The sequence below is a fragment of the Urocitellus parryii genome, chromosome Y, assembly GCF_045843805.1.
Source record: "Urocitellus parryii isolate mUroPar1 chromosome Y, mUroPar1.hap1, whole genome shotgun sequence".
In the NCBI taxonomy this organism is placed as follows: Eukaryota; Metazoa; Chordata; class Mammalia; order Rodentia; family Sciuridae; genus Urocitellus; species Urocitellus parryii.
The window spans coordinates 1,796,606-1,807,477 of NC_135548.1; the positions used below are offsets into that span (position 1 = coordinate 1,796,606).

At 39.1% G+C, this 10,872-nt stretch overlaps 1 protein-coding gene across 1 annotated transcript; it reads right to left on the minus strand.

The window, feature by feature from the left end:
* Positions 1 to 3,042: 3,042 nt before the first annotated feature.
* On the minus strand, positions 3,043 to 6,913 carry LOC144251149 (lipocalin Cav p 2.0101-like). Its single transcript, XM_077794241.1, has 5 exons — positions 6,699 to 6,913; positions 5,551 to 5,621; positions 4,247 to 4,357; positions 3,210 to 3,311; positions 3,043 to 3,062 (listed from the first exon to the last, which is right to left on the minus strand). The coding sequence occupies exons 1-5, from the start codon at positions 6,911 to 6,913 to the stop codon at positions 3,043 to 3,045; spliced, it is 519 nt and encodes a 172-aa protein (XP_077650367.1).
* Positions 6,914 to 10,872: the final 3,959 nt, after the last annotated feature.

Sequence of the window (10,872 nt, forward strand, 5' to 3'; positions counted from 1 at the left end):
TAATGTTTTGGTATTATCAGGGGCTAAGCTTTGGAAATTATTTTATACTGTGCCTTCTCCTTTCAAGTCTATCTACATTCTAGAGTCTATGCCCCAGGATTCTGGATCGTTTATCCAATATTCAATAGCACAAGAGGAGTGGTGTTGATCTGAGCTTTCCACACAGCATATTAGCATGCTCATCTCTGCTAATGCAAAAAAAAAAAAAGGAAAGAGAGAGAGAGAGAGAGAGAGAGAGAGAGAGAGAGTTTGAAAGTTTTAGAAGGGAATCACATTAGGGCATGATGTGAAATGTTTCTCTATTTTCTGGAAGGCAAAATACACCTGGGACAAGTCAAAGTTTAAATTTAAGAATATATCACAAAAAAATGATAATGATAATGCAAATGCAAATGCTAGACTCTTGCCAATTTATGATTTTTTTTGTTTTGTTTTGTTTATTTTAGACCAATGCTATTTCAAGTGATCTAGTTGAATTGTCCCTGGGTCAACAACAACATTAGATCAACCACAGCCAATCACTCTGAAAGTATTAGGACACTTGCTATAGAATCTCCACCAAGGGCAATTGTGAGGATCCTGTCAACAGCTAAAATACACTGGTCCTTTGTTTTTATCTCCACAGAGACTTGAGAGCTGATGTCTGAGTACCAATAATATTCACCTCTGGGCAGAATGAACTTCTCTGCATTTTCTGAGCCTTGTAGCAACCAAATTTCTAAGAGTGTAAATTTCCTTTGGATTTTCCCCATTCTCCTGATAAGCAGTCCAAGTGAATAACTGAGTTGATCTTACTATTTGAGCCCTTCAAGTATCAGATTCCTTGTTGATTGGAGCTCTCGCTCTCCTCTCTGTTTCCTGAATCAGAGCACCCTACTCTTCCACCAAGGTTTCCAAATCCCCAGGGACCCGTCTTCAGTTATTGGAGTCTGCCTAGCGCTCTCTCTCTCTCTCTCTCTCTCTCTCTCTCTCTCTCTCTCTCTCTTTCTCTCTCTCTCTCTCTCTCCCTCTCCCTCTCCCTCTCCCTCTCCCTCTCATCTTCTCCATCTTTCTTTCATAATATATATCAACACAATAACCCAGAAGGAACTATCTCTAATCCTGATTCTTGGGGACATATCTGAAACTCACTCCCAACCCCTGCAGTACATTCATGCACCTGAACCACAAAAATATTTAAATATTGTCAGAATTATGAAAACCGACATTTTTCAGGCCAAACAGACCCTTAACTCTCATTCATATTAGAAGAAACATTTTATTCCATGTTGTAAGCCTCTCTCATTTTATTATTTTCTTTTTTTTTCATTTTTAAGCACAGTCTTGATAAATAGCCTGGCCTCTTAAGTAACGTCTGATAAAAAAAAAATTCTGTTACATCATAAAAGAACACTTTTAGTAAGGGTTTTCACTGTTTTGATACAAAGACATTACAAGTACAATTTTAGAGAAGGAGAATTTTTATTTAGGCTTATAGTTTCATAGGTTCAGTTCAAATTTTGATTTGGCCTCATTGTGGGCCAACTCCATGGCTCTGGCCCAGTGGGTGGCAGAACAAAATGGCAGAAGGGCCTGCAGGAAGATAGCCACTTAGGGCAGGGTACCAGGAAGCAGAGAGAGCTCTGCTCACCAGAGACAGGATAGAAACCCCACGGCACAGCACAGGGACCCCATCCTCCAGTCACACCCCACATGCCCAGCCACCACCCAGTATGTCCATTCAAGTGGATTAATCCACTGATTAGATCACAACACTCATACCCAATAATTTCACCTCTGAACATCATTCCATTGTCTCACATGAGCTTTTCGGGTCCTTTCACATCTAAACAATAACACACTCACATCTGTGTGATGTTGCAGCCCATCTCTTCCTATGTACTCATGATACGTTCCACAGTCATTACACAATCATCCTTAACTAAAATAGTCTCCTGTCTTATGTAGACCCACTGTTGAATATTGCACCAGAGTAGATATTTCAGTAGATATTTCTGTGCATTGAAATTCTCATAAACTTATCTGAAGATGCATGGTGGTGCATATAAGGTCAAATTTATTAATCAATTTGGAACACAGGAATAGCAGGAAAAATATAGAAGAGAACTGACAAGAAATCCCTTAGACAGAGTTTGGCCCTTTACAGAAAAGTAGAAATTACCATTTCAATAAAAGGGGGGCATAATTTTATCTTCCTAGAGATGATCTCTGAGACCTTGAGAAGATGATGTTGCAAACATTCCTGATCTCATTAGTATCTGTAGGAATCAAAAGCAAAAGAAATTAAAATATTGCCAACCTGATCTTATTGGCATGATATTGGAGAGTGCAAAGGAAAAATCCAATCCTGGGTAGTGGAGTGCAGGAATGCTCACAGATAACTCTTCTCATGGAACTTACATATTCATGTATGGGTTTTACAGGGGTCACTTTCATAGGAAAGTCTACTCTTTCAAGGTCACTTCTTGCTTTGAGGGACCCTAAGGTGCATGTGCATGTGTGCAACACATGATTTTTTTTTTTTTTTGTGCCAGGACCAATGGTGCATCCTTCTAATCCCAGGATTCAGAGACTGTGTCAAGAGCAGGAAGATCTCAAGTTCAAGGCCAGCTTCTAAGTCTTTGAGGCCATGTGAAAATAAAGAATGAGATGTGGTAGAGATGTACCTCAGTGGTAGATTTTTCCTGGGTTAATTCTCTATTACCATTCCCTCCAAAATCTGAAAGCTTTCGAGAAATCTCCTTCAGTAATGTTGAAGATTTTGCTATTGCAAAGTAATGAATTCACCAATGTTAATACTATTCCATTCTCCATGGCTTCACAAAAATCTCTCCCACTGTCACCCAGTAAAAGAACCCATTCTGAAAACTAAAGGGATGCTGTTTTATCCATGTTTCAAACACATTTAATTATCTGTAACCCTGAAGGAGGGACCATTTCACTCATTCACACATATGCCAAGTATCATAAGGGGAAAAATACCCAACAGGACAAAATGTCAGATTGTACAAACCTCAAGTATCTGTTCATCAGGCAAGATCCTTAGGCAGCAGGACAGTCATCTGTGAAAGAGAAGGGAAGGGAAAGTCTAGATCACTGTGGTTGCTCAATGTGTAATGATTTGCATTTTGCAAATAGAAGATATGAATGAAGCTCCCTCTCCTCTGCTTCATTTCAGATTACTACAGGAACAGGGAAAGTGACTTTACCAGTTTCAATAATATTTCTTATGTTCTCCTTTGGAATCTTCAATGCCACTGTCAGCTCTTCAAACTTCTTCTTCTGTTCTTCAGTCAGCCTGTTTTCCTTAGCTGAGTTTTATAGGGGATAGCATGGAAGAGGTTTCTGTTAAAAAGCGTCCTCTGGGTCCCAGGTAGACCAGTTGATCCCACCAACTAAGAGTACTTCCAGGTCATTCATGGGTGACATGGGAACGTGGGTAAATTCCACTTATGGAAATCATATCATGTATAATTATTAGGACTACTGAGGACTTTCAAGACCCTTTATTGTGTGAATTCAAGTCTGCCTAGTATTTTTGCATTTTCCAGATCAATTCCAGGGCCTAAGCTTTGGGAAATATTCTGTACTGCGGTTTCTCATTTCAACTCTGTCTACGTTCTACAGTTAGTGCCCCAGTATTCTGGACAATTCATCCAATATTCAATATCAGAAGAGGGGTGGTGTTGATCTGAACTTTTCAACTAGCACCTTAGCATGGTCGTCTCTGCTAATGCAAAGCAAAAGCAAAACAAACAAAAAGAAAAAAAAAAACAACAAAAAAGAAGGTTTTTTTTTTAATCTTTGATAAAATAAGTTTCAAGCTGCATCAATTTCAAAGGTATATCTATGACCTCAAATGTTCAAATTCAGCTTTTTCTTGCTCTGAGGCAAGACACAAATGTCTCAATCCCTGGAAGGAATGGAGTATCATATGTGATGAGTGGTGTTCTTGAGTAATGTTAAGTTTTGAAAGCATTCAAACAATTATGATAAGATGAAGGGTTGATGGTCGAGATCAGTATGGTCATTAATACTGAAATGAGTGAAATTAATTTGAATTTTAATATACATAAGTATTTTTCCATATTATTCATTGGTGCTTTATAATATTCTATAACAATTGGTTCAGCATTGCATATTCACAAGTGTAGGCATATAATCTGAATTCAACTTCAAAAAAAATAAGAAAGAAAAAAGAAATTACTATGATGTGCTTCAAAGGGTAAATGTCACTTATACTTACCACTAACATTAGTTATATGAGTAACCTTGCCTTTTCCATCCACATGTATATTATAAAATATTATGATACCATTGGAGAAGTACTCGATTCGGAAGAAATTTTGTCCTGCATCTGTCATTGAAAAAGAAACACTTTAAAACTCTAAATTATCACCTTTCTTAAAAAGTCATTTAGTGTGAGTTGCTGGTAACACACTATCATGGACCCTTTTTCCCCAAAAATCTCTGTTTCACTAATGTTCCACGTCCTGAGTTAGAATCAGGCACAGAAGCTGCAGAGAGAGGCCAACAATTCCATGTCCCCGTCTAAACAGGGTAGAGTCCCCATCCTTGGATTTGCCTAGGCGTTCACGGATGGCAACTGGTTTCCTGAGAGCCAAGATCCTGGTTGCAGGATCTGCAGAATCATGGTAGGTTGGGAGCTCACATTTTCTAACTCATCCCACAGAACCAATTTTCAAATCCTCAGCAATTTTCTGAACCAATTATGCAGTCTAAGCAATATTATCATGTAATTCCACCCAACTCAAATCAATATATAACATTCAACTTTTCAACTTTAAGCATAGAAAGAGCTAAATCTCTCTAACTCACCCTCTCTCTCTCTCTCTCTCTCTCTCTCTCTCTCTCTCTCTCTCTCTCTCTTTCTCTCTCTCAGAGAAATAGATGTTCTCTGATCAAGACTAGAATACCACATGGGACATTTTTGTCTCCATCAATTGAAACATGTAGGCAATTGGTCTTTCAATATTATAGCATTTGTTTTTGAAAATTTGTTATATCAAAGCAAACATATAGAAGTCTCTATTATTTTTTTGTGTTGCCTTTTTCTGAAGTTCAAATTTGATTGAATTTAGTGGAAATATTTCTCTGTTATTTTCACTCTTCTCATTCTTACTTTTTGGGATTTCAGACTGTCGGATCATAAATCCTTGATAATATGTCTATTACACATCTTTTTAATATTCAGATCATTTTTTCAATGAAAAGAAAGAGTGATCATATCTGTCAGAGAAAAAGGCTAATTTTGTACAAATGTTCAACAGCTTTCCATGCAGAGAACCTCATGAGGTATATAAAAGGGTTTCCTTCTGACACATCATTAATACCAACACCCCTTATTCGAACACTCTGGTGACTCCAATGGTCACATGTTCACTAGCCTTTCCAAGGTTGATGAGGAAGGAGAAGTTTGCTAATGGTGGCGAGTGTCCAGACCCCCTGATGTGTGTGCCCACCAAGACCACAAATATGAAGACTGCTCAGGGCTTGGGCCATGCAGTCCACATTAGAGCAAATACTTACACTCGCCTTCATAAACATCATGAGGTCCTTTTGTGGCGACCCCTGAGACCTTCTGACAGTTCCCGTTGGACCTTAAAAACAAACCAAGAGAAGGTTTCTTTTTCCTCATCTATTCTTGCAAAAAATTTTGCATTGGGCTTGAAGAAGACCCAATACAGATATCTCAAAATTCAACTCACCTTCACCTTCATCAATAATCATTTATCAGGAGGTATTTGGTTCCATAAGATCTTTTCAATTTTTTTTTTTTTTTTTTTTTGTCATCAGCATTCTAAGAGATGCATCTTTGGAAACTTCAATGACCAATTGATGTTGAAACTCATGGTCTGAATTGTAACAGACTCTGCTTCCTATGAATGATTTCTCATTTTTAATTTCTCCTGGGTCTTGGTTAAAGCATATTCAAGTCTTTCAGGATGTAATTGTCATATTTGTGAAGTTATTTCAAGGACCGGCATAGCAGTTTATTTATACACACTTTGGCATTGGTGTAACGATTGAGTCTTTCTTGTGTGCAATGATTTCAATTTGACCCATGAACATGAGACATTCTATATACACCTATATGTTCCATGTATATTTTATATAGATTTTAAATATTTGCCTCACTATCCCAATATCCACATAATACTAATCATCCTACAAATATTAACTTCCATGTCAAATATATATCGATTGTTTCAATATCATCATAGCAAATGTCAGCTGGAGAATCATGATTGTCATGGATAAATGTGTACATCCTGCTCTTTGAATTCATCCTTAAAGCTAATGGATGCAGTCTATTTGCAATAGACAGAAAATGGAAAGAGTCCAACACACATGCTGGGGTCACATGGACCTTTGCACTCAGCTCAGGATTCCAATGGAAGAGTCTTTACTCACTTTCTCGGGGTCTCTATGTAAGAAACGTGGTACAACAGGATCTCAAAACCACAATATCCTTCAAGAAAACACCACTAGTGGTGAGTCTCTAGGGTGCTCCTGTTGATGTCCAGCTTCCTCACAAGCAAGAACACACATACACGAGAGAGGTCAGAAGACTCAATTCTATAAGCATCATCAAGACATCTCACCATGGATTGGAGCCCAGCCCATATAGGAAGTGAACTCTTTAGTTCCTTAACATGGGGACAATTTTCACTTACTTCAAGTAGAAGGTGATGGCTAACTTCTCACATCCATCAATACATTCAAGGTGACGTAAATGGAGTCTCATATCTGCATCTTCACTAATCTTCTCTACGTTATCGGCTCCCTTGAAAATGGTACGCCAGTCCCCAGTGATCTGCAAAGGAAAAGTCCCCTGGGAATGGCTACTGGCTCCTCCTTCTTGTCTCTCATCCACACTTATTAGAACCATGACAGCTGGTTTAGCTCAGTAGAAAACAACAAACCCAGTCAGGAGGTAGCCAAGCAAGCTCTGCTCTCCAGAGGAAGAATCCCATCAGATAAGGTCAGATTCTCATAGGGAGCATTGAATTCAGAGGCTCTGAAACAGCTAAGCATCAGCACCAAGTGTTTGGGAACTAGTAGGTGACACTGTGTCACCTTAACATTTTATTAACTTACTTACTTCAGGAGGAATGTGATAGTCACAGAAAGAATAAGAATTCAGAAGTAAAGAAAGATCATCTCATGATTAGAGATATATGTGGACTCAGATGCTCCTAAAATCCCATGTCACTTAAAATTGAGATATTTGGGGAGAAAGAGAGAAAGAAGGAGCGAGGAAGAGATCACCCCAAAGATCAGCCCATCCAGATACCTCTGCTGGGTCGACCTGGGATGAAGCAGAAATCAGAGCAAATCCGAGAGCGAGCAGAAAGGTCTTCATCTTGATGCAATCTGTCTTCCTGTCCTTCAGGAGATCAGGGTAGATGAGCGATTGAAGAGAACGAGTTTGGTGCCTCTTTATATAGTATTGATGGTTGGCATGAGCAGCAATGGATCCATTGTTTTTCATCATGAACCTTATGTCTGCTCAGTGTTTCCTGGTTGGCTTGGATGGGCTGTCCAGGATCTTCTGTTATTGAACTAATGAGATTAATATTAGCCAAGCTTAAGTTCCCCCAGATAATTGACTTTTATATAAGACTCATGCACAAAGCGTGTCATTGACTCCAAGGACATTAATGTTTATTTCCTTTTTGCCTCTGATGGCTCTCATCGAAGATTCAAGCTCCTGTATTACTTCTTTAACATTTTGGTTTAAATGCTTAAAGTTACTTCTAAAATCAAAGTTGGTACCCTGTGGCCTAACCCAATATGATTACGGTACCTGTACCTCAAATTCAAGGTAACAAGGCATCTGTCAAACAAGTCCATGTTTAAATTTAAGAAGGTATTACAAAAAAGTAATAATAATAATAATTCAAATCTGGCCTCTTGATATATATATTTGAGATTCATCGTTTTTCAAGATATCCAGCTGAATTCCCCTTGGGTCAACCACCACAGAGATCAACCAGAGCCAATCACATTGAGAGAATCAGGGCACTTGCTATAGGATCTACACCAATGGTACCTGTGAGGATCCTGTATGTTGGATTTTTGACCCTGGTTTTCTTCTGGAAGTTTGGAAGTCTCTTGTCTATTTGCTATATTTTTGAACCAATTTGATATGAGTTTTGTGCATGGTGAGGGACAGGAGTCCTATTTTATTTTTGTACAAATACCTATCCAGTTTCCCTCGTGACAAGTCTCACTTCCCCAAGAACTTGTTTTTGTCAATATGTCAGACATCAGATGCCTAGGCTCATGTGACTTTGTCTCAGTGTCCTCTGTTCTATTTCTTAGGTCTTCTTGCTCATGTTGTGGAATTCCCAGGTTCTTTTTAGTGTACTGCTCTGTAGTATATTTTCAGATCAGGTATTTTGGTGCCTCCTGATCTGATAATCTTGATTATTATTTATTTTCCTGCTCTGGGTCTCTTATTCTTCCAAATGCATTGAAAACTTATATTTCCAATTCTGTGATGAATGTAACGTTTATTTTCTTGGGGAGTGCTCTGAATCTGTACATTGCTTTTAGTAGAATGGACTTTTTTACAATAATATCGGAATACACAAGAACATGATTGGACCTTCAAATTTCTATAGAGTTCTTCAATTTCATCTTCCAGTGTTCCATGAATTTCATTGTACAGCTCTTCTATCTACTTGCACAGATAATGTTCAAGTATTTATTTTTTGAGATTATTGTGAATGGGAAAAGTTTTCCATGTTTCTTTGCCTGTTGAATTACTATGGCAGTATAGGACATCTATTAGTTTATATATATTGAATTTGTGCCACAGTCTGACTGGGCACAATTCAGGAGCCACTTGTCAAGCAGGAATAAACTTTATTTTTAGAACACACGCCACACCACCCGAGCTTTCCAGGAATTCCCTTAGAGCCCAACTGCCACCACCGTCTCTTCCAGTGTGCACACTCAACTGGAACCCTTAGGTCCCTCTCTTGAGGCCGATTGGCTGGGTTGCATGAGTGGAGCCAAAAGAGTCCCCCAATGAGCAGCTCTGTGGTCTGAAAGGGTGGGGAAACAGCCCAATGAGCATCACTGCAGAGGAGCCAATCAGCTGGAAGTTTGCTGGGGCCGCTTTGGCTGCAGCTCTCAACAGATTTGTATCTTTTATCTTGGCTAAACTCATTTATAAACTCTACAGAAATTCTGATGATATTTTTGCATCTTCTAAATATGAAAATACCATCAGCAATCAGAGATTTTGAACTTCTTTTTTCCCTATTATATCTTTTGATTTCCTTTTCTTGCCTGATCACAATGGCTCATGTTTCAAGGACTCTATCAAATAGGATTAGTGACACTGAAGAATCTTTTATGCTTTCTAAACTGAAAGAAAATACTTTCATGTTTTCCTCCATTAAGTATGATATTTACTTTGGGTTTGTAAAAATGCCATTTATGTCTTTGACTTAGGTTACTTCAATTAGTAGTGGAACTTGAAGTACGTTACTGAGGCTCTGTCTCAAAGTAAAATGCAAAACGTCCTAATAATGTGGCTCAGAGGTTAAGATTCCCTTGTTTTGATCCCTGGGAACAAAAAAATTCATGAAAATCAAAACATTATGTCCATCCAAAGCATATAAAGATATGTCACCTAATATTACTCAAGTGAAACCAGCCATCCAATGAAAGGTTAACTCCTTCTGGCCCAGTGAGTTACCCAAGAGATAGAAGATGATGTAGCTCTCTGATAATCAATCAAAGTATTTAAGCCCTTTATTAGAGAGAAGTTGGAGTTTCTGACATGGGCTTCATTGAGTTCCTTGCAGGCCAATTCCTATGTTGAAATCTGTCCCACAGGACTTTTGTCCCCAATGAATAACTTAGCCATACTGAGGCACTTGGGGTGTGTACTAACTCAGTGTGGATCATGTCCATATAAAAAGAGGAAATGTGAACTTCCAAGGAGCAGCATGGATGGTGGAGAAGAGCCCAGAGACTTCATGTCTAGCGGTGGATGATTCCTGCCCTGGTCTGTGTTTCCTGGATTCACAGCCCCTTATCTTGCCCAAGGTTTCCAAGTCCCCAGGCACCTGTCTGCACACATGTCACCTGCCTGGCTCTGTCTCTGCTGACTGTCCTTCTGTAGGTTTGGAAGCACCCACCCCCCTTCTCCTCCAAGGCATCTGTATTAGGGAGATGCATCTCTTAAAGGGAGATTTCTTTTCAAGGGGACAATGTTTGTTTTTCCTGCCATTAGCATTTCATCAACCTCCTAAGGGACAATGACATATGCCAGTGCCTTCTGATGATGGTTCTTTGATCATAATGAGACCCTCTGTAGTCTTTGGACTCTGTGAATGATGTGTCCAAGTCTGCAAATGGAGACTTTCGTTGGTGATCTCCTTTTGACCTGGCCCCATGTCAGATGGTCACCTGTCTCTCTCACATTGATGACTAAGATCCACAGTCCAGGGACATATGGAGAATATTTCTCTAGGGACAGAAGGGACTTTCTCTGAATATTGGTGTTCAGAACATTTCTCAACGTCAGCCCAAACACCCAGGGGCACCACCCTACAGCTCTAACACATAATGATCTGATTATTATCTGACACTAGGAGGATTCTAACTAATGAGGATCCTTCCCTCATCCCTGTCAGGTGGGCATTGTCTTTACATTCTCTTAGTCTCTATCATGACTTTCCTTTCTCCTTTTTTGTTTAGCACTCTGCACATGAAGCCTGGCCTCTCATGCGTTAGTTGATTAAAAAAAAAAAATCACCGCATCACTCAGTAAGTTTACTCAGCTGTCTTACTGTGGTGATGCAATGCCTTAATAGAACTGTTTTTAGA